At 48.5% G+C, this 26,117-nt stretch overlaps 1 protein-coding gene across 3 annotated transcripts in view; it reads left to right on the forward strand.

Annotated features, from left to right (window-relative positions):
• rbm28 (RNA binding motif protein 28) overlaps positions 1-24,980 on the forward strand; it is a 40,694-nt gene extending 15,714 nt beyond the window's left edge. For 2 of the 3 annotated variants that reach the window (XM_086010584.1, XM_086010586.1), the window contains 12 exons: positions 1,611-1,738; positions 1,886-1,964; positions 2,700-2,809; positions 3,831-3,904; positions 4,951-5,086; positions 5,933-5,997; positions 6,745-6,900; positions 8,034-8,183; positions 18,410-18,484; positions 19,368-19,591; positions 22,144-22,261; positions 23,069-24,980. In XM_086010584.1, the coding sequence (XP_085866710.1) occupies positions 1,611-1,738; positions 1,886-1,964; positions 2,700-2,809; positions 3,831-3,904; positions 4,951-5,086; positions 5,933-5,997; positions 6,745-6,900; positions 8,034-8,183; positions 18,410-18,484; positions 19,368-19,591; positions 22,144-22,261; positions 23,069-23,206 (1,453 nt within the window). In that variant the 3' untranslated portion in view covers positions 23,207-24,980. The remainder of the gene's footprint in view (positions 1-1,610; positions 1,739-1,885; positions 1,965-2,699; positions 2,810-3,830; positions 3,905-4,950; positions 5,087-5,932; positions 5,998-6,744; positions 6,901-8,033; positions 8,184-18,409; positions 18,485-19,367; positions 19,592-22,143; positions 22,262-23,068) is intronic. The other variant, XM_086010585.1, reaches the window with a different exon arrangement.
• Positions 24,981-26,117: the final 1,137 nt, after the last annotated feature.

Below are 26,117 nucleotides of genomic sequence, written 5' to 3' on the forward strand. Positions count from 1 at the left end.
TCAGCTGTGGGGGACATCACAGTCGCACACACCCTGCACGACTTCCACTCCTGCTTACCAGCTGGAGGCACTAGACAGCAGTCGGGATATTGAGCCTTGGCTGATTTAAAATTAGGAAAGGGTTTGATAGGGTAGACGTGGAGAAAACGTTTCCACTTGTAGGAAGTCCAAAATGTAAATATAAGATAAAATCATAGAATGATACAGCACAGAAGGTGACCCATCGTGCTTGTGCCAGCTCTTTGGTAGAACTATCCATTAATCCACTCCTCTGCTCTTTCCTCGTAGCCCTGTAATTTTTTTCCCTTCAAGTTCTTATCCAATTCTCTTTGAATGTTATTATTGAATCTGCTTCCACCACCCCTTCAGGCAGTGATTTCCAGATCACAACAACTCGCTGCGTAAAAAAAAATAAAAAATCCTTGTGGTTGTTAGAAATCCAATAGGGAATTCAGGAGGAACGTCTTTACCTAGAGAATGTGGAACTCACTACCACAAGGAGTGGTTGAGACGAATAGTATAGATGCCTTTAAGGGGAAGCTGGATAAGCACACGAGGGAGAAAGGAATAGAAGGATATGCTGATAGGGTTAGATGAAGTAGGGTGGGATGCGGCTTGTGTGGGGCATAGATCAGTTGGGCCAAATGGCCTGTTTCTGTGCTGTAAATTCTAGGCAACAGTGAGTCCAGAATAGTGTGTAGATTTATCAGAATGATTCCGGGGCCTAAAGGGTTAAATGATGAGGACAGGTTGCATAGACTTGGCTTGTATTCCCTTGAGTATAGAAGATTAAGGGGTGGCCTAATTAGAATCATAGAATCTTGCAGCACAGATGGAGGCCATACCTGCTTGTGCTGGCTGTTTGAAAGAGCTGTGCAATTAGTCCTCCATTCCCCTGCTCTTTCTCCATAGCCCTGCAAATGTTTCCTTTTCAAGTACATATAATTCCCTTTTGAAAGTTACTATTGAATCTGCTTCCACCGCTCTTTCAGATAGTGCATTCCAGACCATCATAACTCGCTGTGTTTATAAAAAAAAAATCTCTTCTCCCATCTGGTGCTTTTGACAATTATTTTAAATGTGTCCTCTGGTTACTGACCCTTCTGCTAGAGGAAACCGTTTCACCCTATCTATTATATCAAAGCCCTTCATAATTTTGCACATCTTTATCAAATCTCCGCTTAATCTTCACTGCACTAAGGAAAACAATCCCGGCTTCTCCAGTCTCTCCACATAACTTATCTGCTCAAGCCTCTGGAGCGGGGCTTTAACCCACAAGATGAGAGTCCTACCAACTGAGCCATGGCTGACATTACATTGTAATGACTACTGGTGCTCAGTCTTGGGTCAGTCTGATCACCTGGACCGTGCTTTACATCTAGTCTACAGCACACAAGCAGGCCATTCGGCCCAACTAGTCTATGCTGGCGTTTACGCTCTGCGCAAGCCTTTGATTTGCTTGAATTCAGATGAAATTAGTTTTGTGTCTCACCCCCGCCCCTGATTTTTGACCCCAGATTGTAGACCCAGATCTCGGGCTGATTCCACGTCAAGGTTTCGAGCCTGGGGATGCTCAGAATTGAATCTGACCAGAATATCTTGCATTTCAGATCAGCAATGAGGGAGGAGGAATCAGATGATGCGACAGAAGGATCAGACGATGAGACTGATAATGATGATGATGTGTCAGATGAAGAAGGTTCGGAGGATAGTAATCTGGAGTCGGAGGAGGATGATGGTGAGTGCTGAGTTAAAGCCCCATGCAAGACATTTTTTTAATTGGTAAAATTTGAGACCTTTGCAGATGGTGGAGGGGAAGAAGGTTGTGTAGAGCTTGCACCCCAAGGGCATGTGGTCTTCAAACAGTTCCATCTTTCCCCTTCAGATGGAAAGCCTGTGAAGAAAGAGAAGTCGAAGTCCAGTCTCCCGGCAGATGTTCACGAAGGGCGGACAATCTTCATCAGGTCAGACCAGAAACTTATTCTGAGGGGGTGGGTGGGAAATATAAAAGGAATTGTATGCTGTTGAATTCTTGTCTCCCTGCTGATGGAATGTAGTAAAACAAGTGGTCAAACACCTTTGCTCAGTTCCTGACCAACCGCAGCAAGTCCAAAGAACAAAACAACTTGCCGACTGCAAAAGAAGATTTATGCAGCTGACCATACATTTTGATTTCTGGGGTGGGGGAATGCCTATGCATCCAGTTCCCTGGGAGAGGGTGGAGAATTGTGTCTGTACTCGGAGGCAGAGGCTGTTCCTCGGGAGGGCCAAGGCCCCTCCCTCAGTCTCTGATCCATCAGTGACTGTGCTAATCCTTTTGGGACTGAGCCCACCCCTCAGTCTCTGGCACGCCATTGCGGGGCGAGCCTGTCACTCTGTGTCCGATCCTTTGAGGGCTGTGCCCGCGCCTCATTCTCCAGTCCTTTGAGAGATGTGTCTGGCCCTCAGTCTCCAGTCCATTGGCGGATGGGGTGGGGGGGGTGGGGAGAGTGAATGGGCCTGTTACTGGGTATCTGATCCCTTGTCCAGTGTTTCCATGTAGAGTCTCTGGTCATTTGTTGATGCATCTGTCTGTGTCGCCTGCATCACCCCTGGATCTAATTCCTTTGATTGCTGTTTATTGGTTCCAGCTGGTTCCTCCACACAACTCTCCGGATTTATCCAATAATTTCCCGCTTTGTTCCTTATTTCTCCTGCAGGAACCTGTCCTTTGACACTGAGGAGGATTCACTGGGAGAGATGCTGGAGCAGTTTGGAGACCTGAAGTATGTTCGTGTTGTCATGCACCATGACACTGAGCACTCCAAGGGTGAGGCAAGGGGCATGGAACTCTGCATGGCACCAAGCACTTGTTCACAATTGCTGACATCAGTGGATAATAGACCATCCAGTGTGGTGTAGAGACCAGGAAGATCCTAGGATTTTAGGAACCAGGAGAGTCTTGGGTGGGGGGGCGGGGTTGTGGAGACCAGGAGAGTCGGGGGGGGGGGTGGGGGGAGAGAACATACAGACCATCTTCAACCCCTAGTCTGTAATGTGTCAGTTAATCTCAGTGTGGGGGTGGGGCTTGCAGTTGGCCTCAGTGAACCTGGGTTGGGGAGGGGAAATCATCCAGGGTTCCTGGTCCTGATTGCTGTCCTGTCGATCCTGCTGGTAAATGAGATTGGGTGTGACAGCCTCATAATCAAATAGTGTCACATGAAGAATGTCCACTTGGGTGCACACTGGTGTTTGGTGACTGTGAAACTAATGTCTCATCTGAAAGACAACCTCTGCGTCAGCCTAGATTATCTGCTCAAGTCTCTGGAGCGGGACTTAAACCCGGTGTTCTGACTCGAGGCGAGAGTGGTACCCACTATGCCAGGACTGACACCATAGAGACGGAAGCTCCCTCTACACTGTCCCATCAAACACTCCCAGGGCAGATACAGCACGGGTTAGATACAGAGTAAAGCTCCCTCTACACTGTCCCATCAAACGCTCCCAGGGCAGGTACAGCACGGGTTAGATACAGAGTAAAGCTCCCTCAACACTGTCCCATCAAACACGCCCGGGGCAGGTACAACACGGGTTAGATACAGAGTAAAGCTCCCTCTACACTGTCAAATCAAGGAAGGACGCTGAAGTATCAGACTGTTCTCCCTAATCTGTGGATTCCTCCCGTGGTGTTCAGTAACCACAGCAGGAGGGTAGGCTTATGGCCATGTGCTGAACACAGCCTGCACTCGGCGTCCATCGGCTGTGTTTATGGTTCCCTAGTCGGGGAAGGGAAGCTGATGTGTGCTGTTTAACCTTTTATTTCTCAACGCCTCGATTCCCACCTGTTGCAGGTTGTGCCTTTGCCCAGTTTCTGACGAAGGAATCGGCACAGAAGTGCGTGGAGGCAGCAGAGAGTCAGTGCGAGGTGAGGAACTTGTGCGTTTACCCGATATGGAGAAGTATTGCACTCTTCCGGCCGTGAAATCAGGACTCATTGCACCATCTCTGATTCTATCTCATTCCTTCCCAGGAGCTTAAAACTGTGGATCGCCGCACCTCCCTCAGTCTTGCTTTCCTCCTGCCCTCTACGGGTTTTTCAAACATAAGCTTGACCTCTACCTTTTGATTCATGGCATCTATTGTCACCCATTGGTGGTATCCTGTACTGCAGGCCCCAGTCGTCCTCTAGTTTTCATAGGTTAAGGAGGAGAGAAGTCCATTCAGTCCATCGTACTTGTTCCCCTTTCACTCCCGCCCAGCGACTGACTCCTTGCTCCAGCAGACCAGTTCTGTTGATCAGACAGTGAAGGCTGCTGAGCGGGTGATGTACCTGGGGGTCTTAGTGCACGAGTGGTTTAAGGTCCATGACCATTGCCTTAAAATATGGTGCGTTAGTTACCACTTTGTTTTTTGTTGCCCTTTGACTGTACGGGCGTGACTAGTATCGGTTGCCTACACCTCATCCTCGCCTCAACTTCTCCAACGCTCTCTCTGCACCAACTCCAGCTAAAGAACTCTACCACCTGCCTCCTCCAGAGCCATGCCTGCCTATTGCTCCTGTCCCTGCCAGTCTCATCCCTCAGCGCACTGATCTCAAAATCCCCATCCTCTTCCATCGCTGACCTTGCCCCACCTCACCTCTGTGTCATTCTTCGGACTCTACCCTACTGTATGTGGGTCCTTGACGTCCAGCTGCCCATTGGTGGAAGAGCATTGTGACCCCCTCCTGGAGCACTTCCTAAACTCCTTCCCTGTTTGCTACCACTCTCCCCTCCTCCTTAAAACCTTCCATTTTGCTTATCCCTTCGGTTACCTTCCTGAACTCTGACCGCTCCTGCTCGCTGTCTGAATTCCTCCCCATGTCAAATGTTTGAGGCGTTTTGTTGTGCGGCCCAGATCGCATTTACTGGAGGCTTTCTGCGGTTATGCCCAGGGGCGTCTGACATAAACCCCCGCGCGTTTGACTTCCAGAGCGGAGGCCTCCGGCTGGACGGGCGGAAGCTCAACGTGGCCTTGGCGGTCAGTCGTGAAGAGGCCAAGAAGCTGGCCCAGAAGAAGCCGAGCAAGCCGTCCGGAACACGGAACCTGTACCTGGCTCGAGAGGGCTGTAAGTATTTGGGGGAGGGGTTGGGTCAGCAGGATTCCTGTTCCCTGCACAGTCCCGCAGTGTGTGTTAATCAGGTGTCAGCCGTGGCTCAGTAGGTAGCCTATGAGTCAGAAGGTCATGGGTTCAAGTCCCACTCCAGAGATTTGAGCACATAATCCAGTCTGACACTCCCAATGCAGTACTGAGAGTGTGCTGCATTGTCGGAAGTGCTGTCTTTCGGATGAGCCGTTAAACTGAGGCCCTGTATCGGGTGGATGTGAAAGATCCCATGGCACTAGTTTGAAGAAGAGCAGGGAAGTTTTCCCTGGTGTCCTGCCCAATATTTATCCCTCAATGCACATCAATGAAACAGATTATCTGGCCATATCACATTGCAGTGTGTGGGACTTTGCTGGGTGTAAATTGGCTGTTGCGTTTCCTACATTGCAACACTTCAACAGAAAAACGTACTTCGTTGGCTGTGAAGCACTATGGGACATCCTAAGGTTGTAAAAGGCACTAAATAAATGCCAATACTTTTTTTTAACGGACTAAATTATCCCTGGTGTTCCCACTATGTATTCTGCAAATCAAAATGAAAATTTACGATTAGCACCATAAGTATTGTGGGTGCAGGTGGTTAAATGGAATTTTAGTGCGATGGGGTATTAGAATATGGAATGCATTACCTCAAGGGGTTGCTGATTGGCATCAGATACACACTTGAAGAAAAATATTAAGAGAGTTTGGAGAAATGGGATTGGAGAAGAGATCTCCAGTGTTGGACATTCTTCCTGTGGCCTGTGCTTTTGTCCGGCCCTCCTGTGATGGGATTTCAGAAGCTTACTCCTTTCTCATTCATTTCAGTGATTCGAGCTGGAATGAAATCATCAGAGGGCATGAGTGCCATAGACATTACTAAGAGAACGCGGGTGAGTTTTCCGGTTACGCCTCATCAGAATATAATTGGAACTAAGACGCATTTCTCAGTCACTTTCATTCTGTTACCCATTGTCTGTTTCTTTTTTTCATCCTCCACCCCATTCTCACTGGAGATGTGGATAGAATGGTTTCAACCAGGATTTTTAGCAAGGTGTATGATTTAGAGCAGGGCATACCAGCTATCTAATGAGTATTAACTGTCCCAGTATCTCTAGGGTGATGTATTCAATACTGGTGGAGGGCAGTGTACCCATTGGGCAAGCTCAGAAGAGGGAAGGTGAACAAGCAGGTCCAGGTTTACCCACTTCACCCAGCGAGTCTGTGGAGCAGACTGTCCGAAGCGAGGGACAGGGTCAGCAGATTCAAGAGGGAGCTGGATAGAGATCTCCAGTGTTGGACACTCTACCTGTGGCCTGTGCTTTTGTCTGGCCCTCCTGTGATGGGATTTCAGAAGCTTACTCCTTTCTCATTCCTTTCGTTTGACAGACGAAGGGAAGTAAGACTGGTGTGTTGTACCCCGATGGGTGCTGCACCCCGAATAGCCCGTGCACTGTACCCTGACGGGTGCTGTACCCCGATGAGCCCGTGTGCTGTACACCGCCGGGCTTGTGTGCTGTACCTAGCCGTCTTATTCCCCCCCCCCCCCCCCCCCATCTCCCCCAACTATCTTCACCAAAACACACACGGGTTTTATGCAGGACTTTGACCCCACTTGATTATTCTTGTTCTGTGTTTAGTTTGAGGAACTGAAGCGCCAGAAACTGAAGAATGTAAATATCTTTGTCTCGCCGACGAGGCTGTGCATCCACAACATTCCGAAGTCAGTGACCGACCAACGGCTCCGGACGCTTTGTTTACAGGCCGCAGGCACGAAGGGCGTGTGGGTAAAGGAGGTAAGAATGATCAGGAGGAGGGTGGGTCACACGGACATGCGAGGGGCCCCCCTCCCGTTCCTGGAAAGAGAACATGACGGGAGGAAGGCTGTGACTGCGAACCAAAGTCCTCCTGCTTGAGTGTGTGGCGAGAGTCCCGTCAAGTAATCGGTTTGTTAATGCTAGCGGATCTCCCCGTCGCATTGCTTGCCGTCAGTCAGATGATACCTGGTTTTAAAGGGACTATTACCATAAAAAAGTGCTTTTCTGATGCTTGGATGACTGCTTGTAAGCACTGAGTGAGGTCATCCAGAGCTTAATTGCTTTTTTTTTGTTTGGTGAGGAGGAAATTTGCGGATTGGTGGGTTGTTGCAAAGTTCAGGTTGCAGTTCAGAACCCAGAGTCTCAGGTTCCAGGTGTCTGGCTCCTGTGTTAAAATATTTTCTGTTTTTTGAAGTACTTTTATTTTGAAAGATGACAAGAAATTTGCATATAGAAAACTACAACAACTTGCATTTATATAACACCTTTGAGAAATCCTGAGGTCGTGAAAGGTGCTATAAAAATGCAAGTTCTTTTTAAATCAATAGATTGATTGTGTTACTTGAACAGATATGGTCAATAACAACTTGCATTTATATAGCGTCTTTAACATAGTGAAATGTCCCAAGATGCTTCACCGGGGGGGTTATCAAACAAAATTTGACACCGAGCCGAGGTATTAGGAAAGGCTTGGTCAAAGAGGTAGGTTTTAAGGAGCATCTTAAAGAAGGAGAGAGAGGCAGAGAGGTTTAGGGAGGAAATTTGTGCTTCGGGCCTAGGCAGCTTAAGGCACGGCCGTCAATGGTAGAGCGATTAAAACCCGGGATGCGCAAGAGGCTAGAATTGGAGGAGCGCAGAGATCTCGGAGGGTTGTAGGGCTGGAGGAGGTTACAGGGATAGGGAGGGGTGAGGCCATGGAGGGATTTGGACACTAGGATGAGAATTTTAAAATCGAGCCGTTGCTGGACCGGGTGCCAATGTAGGTCAGCAAGCACGTGGTGATGGGTGAGCGGGACTTGGTGCAAGTCAGGATATGGGGCAGATAGACCCGTGCGCTGGACGAGCCGTGTTTTCCAGCTGGCTCACGATCGTCTTCTGTGTCTTCCCTTCAGTGTCGGATCATGCGGGACCTGCGGACGGCGAAGACAAAAGGGGGCGGGCGCTCTCTGGGCTATGGGTTTGTAGACTTCACGGAGCACAGCCACTCCCTGGCAGCTCTGCGCTACCTGAACAATAACCCGGACGTCTTTGGGCCAGAGAAGGTGAGTGAGGCCATGTGTGGGATTCACAAGTCGGATTGCGTGGCTGGGGCGGGGACCTATATTTCCTCTAAAGTGCGCGGCTGTGCATGGATCTGTTATCTCCCGCGCACTTAAATTCTCAGGCCACGCGTCCCTCCCACCCCGCTCCAGCTGTAATGCAATACTGAACTAGCGGGAAAAAGTCAGAGCGCTGAGAGGTTGGCCCGGGATCCTCGGAGCTGATCCGAATTGGAATGGTAAGAGCCCTGGAACCTGGCAAGCGTTGTCTCGGACGGCCGTTGACTAAACTCTCCATTGGTTGGAATCATACCTAGCACAAAGGAAGTTGGCTGTGGTTGGAGGTCCTTCATCTCAATCACATGACATCGCTGCACGAGTTCTTCAGGGCAGTGTCCTAGGCTCAACCGTCTTCAGCTGTTTCATCAATGACCTTCCCTCCATCATAAGGTCAGAAGTGGGGATGTTCGCTGATGATTGCACACTGTTCAGCACCATTCGAGACTCATCAGATACTGACGCAGTCCGTGTCCATATGCAGCAAGACCTGGACAACATTCAGACTTGGGCTGACAAGTGGCAAGTAACATTCGCACCACACAAGTGCCAGGCAATGACCATCTCCAACAAGCGAGACTCTAACCATCTCCCCATGACATTCAATGGCATTACCATCGCTGAATCCCCCACTATCAACATCCTGGGGGTTACCATTGATCAGAAACTGAACTGGACCAGCCATATAAATACTGTGGCTACAAGAGCAGGCCAGAAGCTGGGAATTCTGCGGCGAGTGTCTCACCTCCTGACTCCCCAAAGCCTTTCCACCATCTACAAGGCACAAGACAGGAGTGTGATGGAATACTCTCCACTTGCCTGGATGAGTGCAGCTCCAACAACACTCAAGAAGCTCAACACCATTCAGGATAAAGCAGCCCGCTTGATTGGCACTCCATCCACCACCTTCAACATTCACTCCCTCCACCACCGGCGCACTGTGGCTGCAGTGTGTACCATCTACAAGATGCACTGCAGTAACTCGCCAAAGCTCCTTCAACAGCACCTTCCAAACCCACGACCTCTACCACTTAGAAGGACAAGGGCAGCAGACGCATGGGAACATCACCACCTACAAGTTCCCCTCCAAGCTACACACCATCCTGACTTGGACCTGTATCGCCGTTCCTTCACTGTCGCTGGGCCAAAATCCTGGAACTCCCTTTCCTAACAGCATTGTGGGTGTACCTACACCATATGGACTGCAGCGGTTCAAGAAGGCGGCTCACCATCATCTTCTCAAGGGCAATTAGGGATGGGCACTAAATGCAGGCCTAGCCAGCGACGCCCACATCCCATCAATGAATTTTTAAAAAAAATGGCGGCTGTAGGGCCCACAATTCTCTGTGCCCCAGCAGCCGCTCTATCTACCCCGCTGATTTTCTCGCTGAGAATGCGCATGCTCCCCAGGGCCGCGTTACATTCAAAAGAGAGACATAGTCGGACTCGGTGGAACCAGGAGGCGCTGGAGCTGCGATGAAATGGTGCTGGGCCGGCGACTCTGATTCGGGGCCTGAGGCGCGCACTTGGTGACTTGTTGCTGAGGCCTGCACTCGCCCCCTTTCAGTTTCTAGGCCTTGCTCCTCGCATGCTCCATGCAGCCTCCGGCTGCACTTTGGATCAGCACACCGCAGGAGCCTGACCGATAACAACATAAGTCACCAGTTCTTTGGGTAATGAAGTTGTGTGCTGAATTATTTTGATGATTGCACTTTTTTAGGCTTATCAAAGTGAGGTTGAAGATTGTATTCAGGTTCCTGATAAGGGTCTCAGTATCGCACTCGTGTTGCAGCATTGCCTTTCTACCTCTGGGAGTTGGTTTTGAATCCATTGTGGAGAGACACAAGGAATTTCCCTGGTCTTCTGTTTCGAAAGGCCAGGGCTGTATTACTGAATCATATAACTATACATGAGTTGTGGAATCATGCTGAAGGCTGAAATTTCAGAAAAGTAAATAGCTTATAAAATGAAGGGTTACAGCGAGCTTAGAAGTAATGATAGAGATTCAGGATATTGGACTCTCATGCAATGAAATATTGAAAGAGGTTTAAATTTGACTGTGTAGTTTCCAAAGGACCTAAGTCCTCGGACAGAAGACCACTCAGTGAAGTGATGGCAGGAAAGTAAATAGTTATATTTTTATTCTTATATTTGGAATATATTAATTTTTAGGTTAATATTTTATCCTGATCGCTAGACAGTGTGTCATAAGAACATAAATAAGAGCAGGAGTAGGCCATACAGCCCCTCAAGCCTGCTCCGCCATTCAATAAGATCATGGCTGATCATCGACTTCAACTCCACTTTCCCGCCCGATCTCCATATCCCTTGATTCTCCTGGAGTCCAAAAATCTATCTGTCTCCGCCTTGAATATATTCAAAGACTCAGCATTCACAGCCCTCTGGGGCAGAGAATTCCAAAGATTCACAACCCTCTGAGTGAAGAAATTTCTCTTCATCTCAGTCTTAAATTGCCTACCCCTTATCCTGAGACTATGCCCCCTAGTTCTAGACACTCCAGCCAGGGGAAACAACCTCTCCGCATCTACCCTGTCAATCCCCTTCAGAATCTTGTATATTTCAATGAGATCACCTCTCATTCTTCTAAACTCCAGAGAGTACAGGCCCATTCGACACAATCTCTCCTCATAGGACAGCCCTCTCACCCCAGGAATCAATCTAGTGAAACTTTGTTGCACTGCCTTGAAGACAAGTATATCCTTCCTTAGAGAAGGAGACCAAAACTCTGTACAGTACTCCAGGTGTGGTCTCACCAAGGCCCTGTACAATTGTAGCAAGGCTTCCTTACTCTTATACTCCAACCCCCTTGCAATAAAGGCCAACATGCCATTTGCCTTCCTTATTGCTTGCTGTACCTGCATGCTAGCTTTCTGTGTTTCTTGCACAAGGACACCCAAATCTCTCTGAACACCAACATTTGAAAGTTTCTCACCTACCAAAGTGAATAACCTCACATTTCCCTACATTATACTCCATCTGCCACCTTACTGCCCACTCACTTAGTCTATCTATGTCCCTTTGCAGACTCTGTGTTCTCCTCACAGCTTACTGTCCCACCTAGCTTTGGATCATCAGCAAACTTGAACACATTACACTCGGTTCCTTCATCTAGGTCATTAATATAGATTGTAAGTAGCTGAGGCCCCAACACTGATCCTTGCAGCACCCCACTAGTTACAGCCTGCCAACCTGAAAAAGATCCGTTTATCCCTACTCTGTTTTCTGTCTGTTAACCAATCCTCTATCCATGCTACTATATTACCCCCAATCCACAAGTTCTAATCTTGTGTAATAACCTTGTATGTGGCACATTATCGAATGCCTTTTGGAAATCCAAATATACTACATCCACTGGTTCCCTTTTATCTACCCTGCAAGTCACATTCTCAAAAAACTCCTCTAATAAATTTGTCAAACACGATTTCCCTTTCATAAAACCATGTTGACTCTGCCTAATCATGTTATGATTTTCTAAGTGCCCTGATACCACTTCCTTTATGGATTCCAGCATTTTTCCAATGACTGATGTCAGACTAACTGGCCTGTAGTTCCCTGTTTTTTCTCTTCCCTCCTTGAATAGTGGTGTTACATTTGCGAAATTCCAATCCGCTGGGACCATTCTAGTATCTTTGGTTTTGATCTTTCAAAATTCCCGTGCATCCACTATCTTCAGCCACCTCTTTTAGAACCCTACAATGTCAGCCGTCCGGTCCAGGGGATTTGTTGGCTTTTAGTCCCATTAGTTTCTCTAGTACTTTTTCTCTACTTATATTAATTACGTTAAGTTCCTCACCCTCATTAGAGCCTTGGTTCCCCACTATTTTTGGTATGCTTTTTGTGTCTTCTACTGTGAAGACAGATACAAAATATTTATTTAACGTTTCTGCCATTTCCTTATTCCCCATAATAATTTCTCCTGTCTCAGCCTCTAAGGGACCAATGTTTACTTTTGCTACTCTCGTCCTTTTTACATACTTGTAGAAGCTCTTACAATCTGCTTTTATATTTCTTGCTAGTTTTCTCTCATTCTATCTTTCCCCTTTTTAAAATTTTTTGGTCACCCTTTGATGGTTTCTGAAACTCTCCCAATCCTCAGGCTTACTACTATTCTTTGCAACATTATAAGCTGCTTCTTTTAATCTAATGCTATCCTTAACTTCTTTAGCTAGCCACGGTTGGATCACTTTTCCCGTGGAGTTTTTGTTTCTCAATGGAATGTATTTTTGTTGAGAATTATGAAATATTTCTTTAAATGCTAGCCACTGCTTATCTACTGCCATACCTTTTAATCTATTTTTCCAATCTATCTTGGCCAACTCACTCCTCATACCTATGAAATTGGCTTTATTTAAGTTTAAGACTCTAGTTTCGGACATAGGCAAGTCACTCTCAAAATTAAGGTGAAATTCCATCATATTATGATCACTCTGCCCCAGAGGATCCTTTACTATGAGATTGCTAATTAACCCTGTCTCATTACACAATACAAGATCTAAAATAGCCTTTTCCCTGGTTGGTTCCATGATGTATTGTTCTAGGAAACTGTCCCGAATGCATTCCATGAACTCGTCCTCCAGACTACCGTTGCCAATTTGATTTGTCCAGTCTATATGAAGATTAAAGTCCCCCAAGATTATTGCATTACCTTTGTTACAAGCTCCTACTATTTCTTGATTAATATTCTGTCCAACGGTAGAGCTACTGTTAGGGGGCCTATATACTACTCCCACCAGTGTTTTCTGCCCCCTGTTAGTCCCCATTTCCACCCATACTGATTCTGCTTCCTGATCTTCTGAGCCGAGATCCTTTCTCGCTACTGTCCTTATGTCATCCTTTATTATCAGGGCTACTCCCCCTCCTTTTCCATTCTGCCTGTCTTTTCGAAACGTCAAGTACCCTGGAACATTTAGTTCCCAACCTTGGTCCCTTGCAACCACGTCTCTATAATGGCTATTAGATCAAACCCATTTATCTCTATTTGTGCCACGAGTTCGTCTATCTTGTTACGAATGCTTCGTGCATTCAGATAAAGAGCCTTTAATTTAAAATTTTTACCATTATTCCCTGCTTTGACCTTATTCTCTGCTGCACTGCCACTGTTAAACTCTCTGTCCCTTCCTGTCACACTGCTTATTTTTACCCAAATCGCTGTGCTGCTGTATTGCCTTGACCTTTCTCTTTAGAAACAGCTCCCTCTTTTGCCAGTGCCCCATAACTTGAAACCCCTTTTTCCCACACCACCCTTTGAGCCATGCATTTAACACTCTGATCTGCTTGACCCTATGCCAATTTGCACGTGGCTCAGGTAGTAATCCAGAGATTATTACCCTTATGGTTCTGCTTATTAATTTAGACCCTAGCTCCTCAAACTTCTTCAGCAGAACCTCATTCTTAATTCGTTTTTATGAGATGGGGGCGTCGCTGGCAAGGCCAGCATTTATTGCCCATCGCTAATTGCCCTTGAGAAGGTGGTGGTGAGCCGCCTTCTTGAACTGCTGAAGTCCGTGTGGTGAAGGTACTCTCACAGTGCTGTTAGGGAGGGAGTTCCAGGATTTTGACCCAGCGACGATGAAGGATCGGCGATATACTTCTAAGTCAGGATGGTGTGTGACTTGGAGGGGAATTTGGAGGTGGTGGTGTTCCCATGCGTCTGCTGCCCTTGTCCTTCTAGGTGGAAGAGGTCACGGGTTTGGGAGGTGCTGCCGAAGAAGCCTTGGCGAGTTGCTGCAGTGCATCTTGTAGCTGGTACACACTGCAGCCACGGTACGCCGGTGGTGGAGGGAGTGAATGTTTAAGGTGGTGGATGGGGTGCCAATCAAGCGAACTGCTTTGTCCTGGATGGTGTTGAGCTTCTTGTTGGAGCTGCACTCATCCAGGCAAGTGGAGAGTATTCCATCACACTCCTTACTTGTGCCTTGTAGATGGTAGAAAGACTTTGGGGAGTCAGGAGGTGAGACAGTCGCTGCAGAATACCCAGCCTCTGACCTCTTGTTGCCACAGTATTTATGTGGCTGGTCCAGTTAATTTGCTGGCCTTAGTTCTACCTATGTCTTAGTGAATGTCTTCAGGCAAAACGTTTTTTTAATATTTCAATTCACGCGGTGTAATGGATGGAAGGTGTCATCGACAGTGCTATCAAGCAGCACTTGCTCACCAGTAACCTGCTCACTAATGCCCAGTTTGGGTTCCGCCAAGACCACTCGGCTCCTGACCTCATTGCAGCCTTGGTCCAAACATGGACGAAGGAGCTGAATTCCAGAGGTGAGGTGAGAGTGACATCAAGGCAGCATTTGACCGAGTCTGGCATCATGGAGCCCTAGTAAAACTGAAGTCAATGTGAATCGGGGAAAACGCTCCACTGGCTGGAGTCATACCTAGCACAAAGGAAGATGGTTGTGGCGGTTGAAGGTCAATCATCACAGCCCCAGGAAATCGCTGCAGGAGTTCCTCAGGGCAGTGTCCTAGGACCAGCTGTTTCATCAATGACCTTCCCTCCATCATAAGGTCAGAAGTAGGGATGTTCACTGATGATTGCACAGCGTTCAGTTCCAATCACTATTTCTCGGATAATGAATCGCTCTGTGCCCGCATGCAGCAAGACCTGGACAACATCCAGGATAGGGCTGATAAGTGGCAGATAACATTCGCGTCACACAAGAGCCAGGCAATGACCATCTCCAAAAAATGAGCATCTAACCACCACCCCAGGACATTCAACGGCATTACCATCGCCAAATTCCCTCACCGTCAATATCCTGGGGGGTCACCATTGACCAGAAACTTAACTGGACCAGCCACATAAATACTGTGGCAACGAGCAGGTCAGAGGCTGGGTATTCTGCGGCGAGTGTCTCACCTCCTGACTCCCCAAAGCCTTTCCACCATCTACAAGGCACAAGTAAGGAGTGTGATGGAATACTCTCCACTTGCCTGGATGAGTGCAGCTCCAACAACACTCAAGAAGCTCGACACCATCAAGGACAAAGCAGCCCACTTGATTGGTACCCCATCCACCACCTTAAACATTCACTCCCTCCACACCATGGCTGCAGTGTGTACCATCTACAAGATGCACTGCAGCAACTTGCCAAGGCTTCTTCGGCAGCACCTCCCCAACCCGCAACCTCTACCACCTAGAAGGACAAGGGCAGCAGGCGCATGGGAACACCACCACCTCCAAGCTCCCCTCCCAGTCACACACCATCCTGACTTGGAAATATATCGCTGTTCCTTCATCGTCGCTGGGTCAAACTCCTGGAGCTCCCTAACAGCACCGTGTGAGTACCTTCACCACACGGACAGTAGCGGTTCAAGAAGGCAGCTCACCACCACCTTCTCAAGGGCAATTAGAAATGGGCAATAAATGCTGGCCTTGCCAGCGACGCCCACAACCCCTGAACGAATAATAAAAAAAGACAAAGGTGAGCTGTGGATGTGTAATCCAAGAAGATGCTCCTGAACTGGAGAACTGAACAAAGATGTGCGGGTTAGGTTGATTGGCCATGATAAAAATTGGCCCTTAGTGTTAGGGGGGATTAAATACGTGGGGTTACGGGGTTATGGGGATAGGGCTTGGGTGGGATGGCTGTCGGTGTAGGGACCGGGTGCTAGGGTTTGGATGATCAGCCATGATCTCGTTGAATGGCGGAGCAGGCTCGAAGGGCCGAATGGCCTACTCCTGCTCCTATCTTCTATGTTTCTATGTCGGAGTGTCTGATTAAAGCTGAAAACAATACCAAGACGGGAGGGAAAGGTAAGCACTTTTTAATCTTAAATTAGGCTGCAGTTCTACAAGTGCTTTTTCTCCCATGGAAAGTGGTTTTGGGTGCACTTCAATGAAAAATTGTTGGGATAACCTAAGAGATAATTGAGGGTACTAAAGGCATGAGTCCCGAATGGTCTACAGAGCAGCAGTGATACCCGCCCTGCTGTTTGCCTCAGAGACATGGACCATGTACAACAGGCACCTCAAAGCACTGGAGAGGTACCACCAACGCTGCCTCCGCAAGATCCTGCAAATCCATTGGCAGGATAGGCGCACCAACGTCCGTGTTCTTGCTCAGGCCAACATCCCCAGCATCGAAGCTTTGACACGCTCGATCAGCTCCGATGGACGGGTCACATTGTCCGCATGCCCGATACGAGACACCCAAAACAAGCACTCTACTCAGAGCTCCGACACGGCAAGAGAGCCCCAGGTGGGCAGAGGAAACACTTCAAGGACACCCTAAATGCCTCCTTGAAAAAGTGCAACATCTCCACCAACACCTGGGAATCCCTGGCCCAAGACCGCACAAAATGGAGGAAGGCGCCAAACACCTCGAGTCTCTTCGCCGGGAGCAAGCGGAAGCCAAGCGCAAGGAGCGCACGTCAACCCAAGCACCCCACCCACCCGCCCCTTCAAACCACTGTCTGCCCCACCTGTGACAGAGACTGTCGGTCCCGCATTGGACTCATCAGTCACCTGAGAACTCATTTTTAATGTGGAAGCAAGTCATCCTCCGTTCCGAGGGACTGCCTAAGAAGTAGTATGTTTACACTGAGTGCATGTTAACTCCAGCTTTAGTTTCTCACCACCTTCCAGCAAATGTTGGAAACAACGTTAATGCTTAAAAATCTGTTCCATTTCCTGCTTTTTTCCAGTTCTGACGAAAGGTCATCGACCTGAAACGTTAACTCTGTTTCTCTCTTCACAGATGCTGCCTGACCTGCTGAGTATCTCCAGCATTTTCTGTTTTTTCAGATTTCCAGCATCTGCAGTATTTTCTTTTTGTAAGGTGTTGCTAATGTTTGCTAATAAGAAAACTTAACAGAACAAGTAATTTGGTTCATCAGGTGTTTTCTTCCCACCAACAAAATCCAGTCTATTTGTTTTGAGATGGCATGTTAAATCTGCTCCTGTGGTTCAGATGGATTAATAAGGCACAGCCAGCATAGATTTGTTAAAGACAAATCCTGTCTGATTGAGGTAGCATGGGATGTGTGAGACTTTGCCCAGAATATATATTGAAGTGAAGTTCCTTTTCTCCAAACCCCTCTACTCTTAGGCAGTCCCTCGGAACCGAGGATGACTTGCTTCCACATGAGTTCTCAGGTGACGGGGGTTGGTGGATTAATAAAATGCCGTCAGAGCAGAAGGGTTAACTTCTCCTAGCCCAGTTGAGGTTTTTGAGGATTTTGTGTGGAATGTGTTACCTGGCTCCCCCTGGTGGCGCAGCATTAACTGCACGCTGTGCTGTGCTGCACAGACCAGAAGGATCTAGGTGATGTCAGTCTGGGTACCCCTGGTTAGGCAGAGGTTTCCCACTCCTGATCACTCTCCAGTGACTCCCGGGTGCATCAACACTCATCATCTCTGTTATGAGGTTTTTTTTTGATAGAGCAAGTAGGGAGAAACGGCTTCCTCTGGCAAGTGGGTTGGTAACCAGAGGTCATAGATTTAAAATAGTTGGCAGAAGAACTCGAGGGGAAATGAGGAGAGAGTTTTTCCACACAGTGCGTTAAGATCTAGAACACACTACCTGAAAGGGTGGTGGAAGCCAATTCCATAGGAACTTTCAAAAGGAAATTGGACATGTACTTGAAGAAGAGGACTAATTTGCAGGGTTATGGGGAATAAAGCTGGGGTTGTGGGACTAAATCGGACAGCTCTTAGAGCAGGCACAGGCACGACAGGCTGAAGGGCCTCCTTCTGTGCTGTAAGATTTTATATCAGCTCGTGCGTGAAGAATGCCTGCTACAGAGTGAGAGAGAGAGAGGTACTGTCGGGTGCTGCCTCATATCGCAGCCAGAGCCAGCACCTTCAGGAGAGTTGGAAGAGGGGGAAAGTAAAATGCACAATCTAAATGAAAAGGGTTTTACGTTCCCTAGTTTTTCTTGCACTAGTTCTCTGCCCATCCATTGCCGGCAGCACAGAGCATCCTGAGCACGGTGAAATAAGGAGCTGTTATGATGCCGAGACAGTGGGATTGGTCTGCTGGATGATCGGCAGAAGCAGGCCTCCCTGGGTCACCTCAGTGGCCCATTGCAGGGACTGGATCAGGGTGTGTGGCATTTAATGTTGAATCTGTGCTGGGTCTCTAATCTGATTCTCTTGTACTTTTCTCCCCCACTACCCCCACCCACCCCGGACACTATTCACCCCGGTACAGAGGCCGATCGTGGAGTTCTCGTTGGAGGATCGGAGGAAGTTGAAGATTAAAGAGATGCGAGCGCAACGCAATCTGGTATGGGGTGGTCATTCTAGGGCACGAATTTACCCATCAGCCATGGGGAGGGGGGTGGGGCAGTGGTTTATACCCTAGCCCTTCAGTTTTGAGAGTTAATTTTGGGCATGGGGGTAGCCTAGAATTCTTCAATGTTGTTTAGCTAATCATAGAATCTTACAACACAGAAGGAGACCATTCGGCACATCCTGCCTATGCTGGTTCTTTGGAAGAGCTCTCCAATTAGTTCCACTCCCCTGCTCTTTCCCCATAGCCCTGCAATTGTTTCCTTTTCAATTATATATCCAATTCCTTTTTGAAAGTTACTATTGAATCTGCTTCCACCACCCTTTCAGCCAGCCGGTCCCCCCGCGCGCCGCCCCCCCCCCCCCCCCTGTAACTGGGTGTCCGCCGTTCCACCCCCCCCCCCCCCCAGTAACTGGGTGTCCGCTGGTCCCTCTGTAACTGGTTCTCTGGGATGAATGACCAGTTAATCTGTTTTTGCCATAAAGCGCCTTAGGATGTACAGAGGATGTGATAGGTCGCTATATAAATGCAAGATCTTTCTTTCTTGTTTAACATTCACAGTAAAATAAATCTCCCCCACTGTTTGAATGAAGGCATCAACCCCTGGGGTCCCGATATCTTATTGTCCAATTTGAACAGGAGCTCCCTCTTTAAATGTAAATACTGCTGTATCCCATTCCAGCCACTGGAGGGGGCTGTCACACTGCTGTAGCTCAGTTGAAGCCTCCAGTGAGCGAGCAGCAGCTGTGAACTGCAGTTTAATTCAGAAGGGAACTCTAATCCTGACAGATTTGATCAACTGAAACTTGCACGTTTAAAAGAAATAATTTAGTAGTTGACTGAAAGTCTGAAATTCCTTTTATGGTTCTTTTGACAGCAGATACAGCAGCTAAAAGCTGGAGGAATCGCTCAAGCGCAGTCCGGGAAAGCCAGTAAACGTCCAGGCGACCAACAGCAGCCCAAGCCCCTGGCTGCCCCACAAGGTGGCAAACCATGGTCTGGATTTCGCACCAAGCCCGAGGTCGAGGTGGTGGAGCTGGCCAACGGCAAGAAGCAGAAGAGGGTGCTGCCTCTGCCATCACACCGAGGCCCAAAAATCCGGTATGAGTTTATCCCGGGGAATGTGTCATCAAATCGTCCAGCACAGAAGGAAGCCATTCGGCCCCTTGTGCCTGTGCCGACTGTTTGAAAGAGCTGTCCAATTTAATCCATAACCCTGAAGAAAAATTCTCTTTTTCCCTCTAGTTATTTTCCCAATTATTATAAATCTGTGACCTCTGGTTATGGACCTATTTGCCAGAAATAGACAGTTTCCTAGAAGTAAAGGGAATTAAGGGTTACGGGGAGCGGGCAGGAATTTGGACATGAGTCTAGGTTCGGATCGGTCATGGCCCTGTGGGTAGTGGAGCGGGCCCAGGGGCCGTGTAGCCTGATCCTGCTCCTATTTCGTGTGTCTAATTCTGTTAGATTCAGGAGATGGTTCTGTGATAGTGGATTGGCGGTTAGGATCAGATCAGCCATGATCCGGGTTCGAATCCGGCCTCGGGCGACTGTGTGGAGTTTGCACATTCTCCCCGTGTTTGTGTGGGTTTTCTCCGGGTGCTCCGGTTTCCTCCCACAGTCCAAAGATGTGCGGGTTAGGTTGATTGGCTATGATAAATTGACCCTTAGTGTTAGGGGGATTAAATACGTGGGGTTACAGGGGTAGGGTGGGATATGTGTTGGTGTTGGTGTAGGGGTTACGGGGATTGGGTGGGATATGTGTCGGTGCAGGCTCGATGGGCCGAAATGGCCTCTATCTGCACTGTGGGATTTCTGTGATTCTGTGATCTTATTGAATGGCGGAGCAGGCTCGAGGGGCCGATTGGCCGACTCCTGCTCCTATTTCTTATGTTCTTATGTAGGAAGTAGTTTCTCACAACTTGCTCTATCAAAAAACGCCTCATCATTTTGAACACCTCTATTAGGTTCCCCCTTAGTCGGAGGGGCATCTGGTCACCACTTCCTGCTTTTGCTAACAATAACTTGCATTACAATACTCAAAAAAAAAAAAAAAAAAAAAAATAAAAAATAAAAAAAAAAAAAAAAAAATAATAATAATTAATGTATGTCCTAAGGTTCCTGCATGTTTTAAAAAAAAAAAAAAAAATCTTGCCTTTTAAGTCCTAACTTTACAAGACTTAGAAGGGTAATGTCGTGAGGTTCTGCGTGCACCATGTCCTGGTCACAGAGGTGGTTGGGGTGGGGAGACGCTCTCTGTTGGAGCGCGTGTGCAGCATTGGTCACCTATCCACAGGAAAGGGTATTAAGGGGCCAATTAAGGCGATTCCGGGAATCAGAAATTTCAGCTCTGAGGAAAGATTAAGGACCTTGGGTCAGTTTTCTGTTGGGTGTTGTGATTCCCATGTAACAGTGGTAACTGCGATGGCCCATATAAGGCACTATACAAATAGAAGCGTTGGAATCCCACAAGTTAAAGGGGAGTTGGGGGGAGCTTTTTCATCCAAAGGGTAATCACTTTGTGCAACAGGTTCCCAGGAAAGGACATTGATGCAGCTGGTGTTAATGGGGTCGAGGGAGAGTCCTCGCTTCAGGGGAGAGGCGATTGAGCCAATATCTCACCGACACACACCATCACTGTGTAACAGACTGATAACACCTGGAAAATCTCACCGACACACACCATCACTGAGTTTTCCTACATTACAACAGTGACTCCACTTCAAAAGTACTTCATTGGCTGTAAAGCGCTTTGGGACATCTGGTGGTCATGAATGGAAGTCTTTATTTTCCTTTCATCTGGAATATCTCACCTGCACACTGGGATAATTGGTTCCCACTGGTGGCAGATGGTAGCACTGCAGCTAATGGTAGTGCTGAGGGGCTGTGCTCCATGTGTAAATTTTCCCTCCCAATTCGAATGGGATCCTGTCGATGTTTCCCAGCCGCACCCGTGTTGTTCCAAATCTTCGCCATGCCTCATTTGATGGGTCCTCCCCTCCCGAGGGGTGAATGCTGTCGCATGGCCCATATTTGTCTGAGCAGGATTGTCCCTGACTAAATATGGCGGGTGGCTGTGGTCGACTTGGGTACAGAGAATGGTAGGAAAATGGCTTAAAGGAGTCTTTCCCTTCACCAAAACCAGTGTGATTTCAATGAGCTGTCCCACATCTGTTTCTTCCTTTCTGTTGGAGGATGTGGGTTGAGACGGGTGGGAGTGTCGGAGCGAGGAGTCTGTTTGTAAACTCGTTCGGGGTCATTCTCAACTGAAGGCTGGAGTCAGTTGGTAAAACCATTGAGTCTGGACACTGCTAGTGACCCCGGGTCGGTGCCGAGTTACCCAACCTCAGCCGGGGGTAGACCTGCAGCTCCTACTCCCTATGCAGGGTTCCTCCCCCACTACTGGGGGGGCTGCGTTACTGTGCCTGTGGACATCTGGCGAGAGTTTGGCGCTGCTCTCCCAGCACGGCGCGACTGGCTGACGCTGATTGTGTTGGCTGGGAAAATCCAGCATGGGGCGGGTGGGCGGTCTGAGCTCTGCGAGGGAGGGAAAGCTGACGTTAAACAATATCATTTGCTCTCGCTCTCGCACACACATACACAGCGTGCTTGGTGGTATTAACCTGGAGCGTCTGAATCATTTCTCATTCCAGAAAGCGGGATAAAGGGAAGCAGCCACAACCACAACCCAAGAAGGTGAAAGTGCAACCGAGCCGGATGGATAGGGTGAAGAGTGCTGTCGCGGTGAAGCAGGCACCGGCCAAAAAACAGGTGGGTAAGGTGGAGGCAGAGGGTGCGGGAGGGAGGGATGGTGTGGGGGGGAGGCAGAGGGTGCGGGAGGGAGGGATGGTGTGGGGGGGAGGCAGAGGGTGCGGGAGGGAGGGATGGTGTGGGGGGGGAGGCAGAGGGTGCGGGAGGGAGGGATGGTGTGGGGGGGTGGGGGGGAGGCAGAGGGTGCGGGAGGGAGGGATGGTGTGCGGGGGGAGGGTACAGAGACCAGGAAAGGCCCAGGGTCGATTCCTGGCCTGTGTTGAGTTAGCTTATCTCTGAGGTAGCAATGCCCTGAGCACCTCTAGGATAGGAGAAGGGGGTTAAATCAGCCGTGGTTTCCTGCTCCGCATCACTCCAGTGATCCCTGCTGGAAAGTGCTTCATCTGCAGATGTCTGGTACGGCCAGGATCCGGTCTGGTACGGCCAGGATCCGGCCTGGCTGCGACGGTCACCACAGTCAAATAGTCTGCTGCCACTTGCTGCCGGCACTCGCCCGTGAAGGAGGGCCATTTTGGTGAGGTCTCTGGGTGTGGGTGTCATGGAATTGTACCATGGCCAGAGCCGGGTCTTCAGAGGACTGGTGGGGGCAGCGGGAGAGATCAAGTAGGAGGCTGGGGGAATACATGGGAAGATTGAAGTTTTCGGTTAGGCTGGGTTCCCTCATTCGGGTGCTGAGGCCTGTTGTAGGCCTTGGTTAAAAGCCAGCCCAGTGAATTTACTTACTTATTTATAAAATGTTTCTACAGGCCTTCATGTATTTTCAACTTTTTAAAAAAAACATTTTTTTTTCTCCTTTCAAACCCTAAGGGCACAAAGACTGACAAACTTAAACGGAACAAGGAAGAGGCGAGGTTTAACTCCCTGGTCGAGCAGTACAAGAAAAAGCTCCTGGGCGCCGCCCCCGCCTCCTGTCCCACAAAGAAAAGCAAATGGTTTCAGGACTAGAGCGGTGGACGGGTAGCCTGGGCCCCACCTCGGCCTGATCCGGGGACAGGCCTGCGCTGAGACTCTGATTGCAGGCACAAGATGTCTTTTATCGCCCAAGTTTTAGGACCCTTTCGTTCGTGATATTCTGTGAGGGCTGCCTGCTGACCTTCAAGACGGGTGCTGAAGACCCCATGACTGTTTTTTGTGTGTGTGTGTCTGTGTCTGTCTGTCTGTCTGTCTTCAGGGGGTGTGTGTGGTACTGAAACTACCTGCCCTTGCTTCCCTAAACCCCTCTCCCACCAACAAGCTGTTGGAGTGGGGACGGGTGCAGGAGGGGAGGTGCTGGGAGTTGAAACTCTGTCTTATTGCTCTTACCACCAACACCAACCCTTCAAAACAGCAAGAAAACAGCAGCCCCCATGTGGTAAATTTAAAATAAACAACAAAACGTTAATTGGGGGAGGAGGGATGCTTTTAAATACATAAACACCCCTATGATGTGCCTTCACCCCAGCCTCCTACCAGCAACATTGTGTCATTTCCAGCTCCCTAGGTTTGTGGTATTGTCTCCTTGGGCTGCTTTGCTGCAGATTGCGGAACCTCTGAACCCGATCCAAAGGTTAAATCCACATTCCCTTTCACTCCTCTATGTCCCAATTTGTAAATGCTCATGCTCTGATTTAGGATTCCCCCTAAGGTAACAGCACTAAGAGAGAAGAGAAGGGGTGCTACAATTCTCCGTACCCCTGGGTCGACAGGAGGAAAATCAGGCTCCTGGTTCCCATCCTGTGACTCCTGTGGTTGTTGAACAAGGACAGGATTGGGCTCAGCTGCGACACACAATGCGGTCAAATAGCCTACCAACACTGGCCTACTTGGGTGAGGTACTGAAGGGCTGCCTCCTTGCCCAGAAGCTGAATCAGTCCCTGTGGGAGCGGAGACAAGGAAGTTAACTTCACTGTGAAGGAGTACAGGAAACTTTGTGCTATCCGGCACCGACGGGACCGAGCTGTTGCCGTCCCATCAAAACTGCCGGACAAACCAGCGCTAATGTTAAAACATATGGAGATTTTGAGCTCCGTATCTGGCAACAAACCCTGTTGCTTAGCAACAGCTTCTAAACAGTCGGCCGTACCTTGCAAGCATCTCTGTAGCTTAGCAACAGCTTCAGCGAGACCTTGCAGAGCCTGACTGGTGGAAAAAAAAGCAACGAAAAAAAAAACCTAACTAAATGGCTCCTGATTTTTGCCGGTGGCTCGAGCATTCCAGACAGTTAACCTCCGGGTAAACCAAAGTTTCCTGTACATGGATTTGCAATTAGCTTCCATTAAACTAAAGGTAAACGTGTTTGCGTCTCAGCAGCTGGTAAGATGTATCGGAGTCATTCTTTGTTGTGTATATCTTTTGAGGGTGTAGCAGGTGTACCCCTGTCCCATGAGTGAGGCCGGATTTGTGAAGAGTGAATGCCTTCCTCACCGACACGTCGTTAACATTGCGAGTGCTGGGCTCCTTCTCGGGCTGCATTTACACTACGGCTGTACTGTCGGTGAGTGCTGGCTTACACCTCGCACCAGTGCTGAAGTGAATCAGAGTCCGGCCCCAGTCTGACACCTTAGTGAAGTAAGGCAAGACTCGCTGGAGTTCGATCGGGCCCTGACTCCAGATTTGTGTTGCACCAGCTTCGTGTCTGTGTGAATCTGCTACTGCGTCACACCAGCGCTAAACATGTAGTGTGAGTACAGCTTAAATGTACAGTCTCATTCTTTGTACAATACAAGTTGTTACATTTCTACATCTTGGTTCGTCTTTGCTTTGCTTTACTCCAGAGACCGTCGCAACAGCAACAAGAGTTTGCTGTTGGGAATAAAATGATCCTGGGACATGCCTGGGCCCCACCTCGGACCGTGTACAATCTGCTCTAACCTGGATTCTACCCCAACCCATTTCATCTGAGGGAAAGTTCTGCAATGTTTTCCCCCAAATTGGACAAACTCCAGATTACCTGCTTAACCCATATAATTCATCCTTGACCAATTCCCTTTCTCATCACGGCATTTCCATGGTCACCGCAGCTTGGGAGCCACCCTGTTCCCTAAACGGCCCCATCCACAATCCCATGGCACTATTTGAAGAAGAGCAGGGAGTTCTCCCAGTGTCCTGGTCAACGTTCCATCCCCCCACCCCAAGTAATACTACAGGAAACAAATGGAATGGTCATTCACCTCGTGCTGTTTGCTGCGTATAAAATAGCTGCCTCATTACCTGCATAACAGTTGCTGCACATCAAAACAATCCATTCTGTGTGAAGCACTTTTGAGACATTTCTGATCCAGGGTAAGGTACTATGGTTCATCCCTCTGTCCTTCCCAATCCTCACAGGATATTTTTACAGCTCCAGTTAATGCAGTTAACAGTGTTAAATGTTCCCTGGCCCTTAAAACGCAGCAAGGTGTGGATAATATAAGGACTGTATTTAACTTGCACATTAAATGTAGCCTGCGAGGACCTGAATATGTAATTAACGGAGCTCAAGCAAGATTAGAAAGATTTGCCCCACGCCTCAGATTAATTACAGGAGCAGACTCCAGCCAAGGAGTTAAAGGCGTGCTAATAAATGTTTTGTTAGGAACAGGACTGAAGATTATAAGGATCAGCAGAGATTGTGATTGTCAAATGCAGTGTAGAAAATGACAGCAGTTCCTGAATTGGGAGGACCACGGCGCTGGATCAGGATGGATGATCGAGGATAGATGTTACCCACGGCTCAGTGAGCAGCACTCGCCTCTGAGTCAGAAAGTCGTGGGTTCAAGTCCCACTCCAGAAACCTGAGCACAAAGTCTAGATCGACACCCAGTACAGTACTGAGAGAGTGCTGCATTGTCGAAAGTGCCGTCTTTCGGATAAGACTAAACTGAGGCCCGTTCTGTGC

This window comes from Somniosus microcephalus, chromosome 17 (genome assembly GCF_052327205.1).
Source record: "Somniosus microcephalus isolate GS21.2 chromosome 17, FLI_Smic_1.0, whole genome shotgun sequence".
Taxonomy (NCBI): domain Eukaryota; kingdom Metazoa; phylum Chordata; class Chondrichthyes; order Squaliformes; family Somniosidae; genus Somniosus; species Somniosus microcephalus.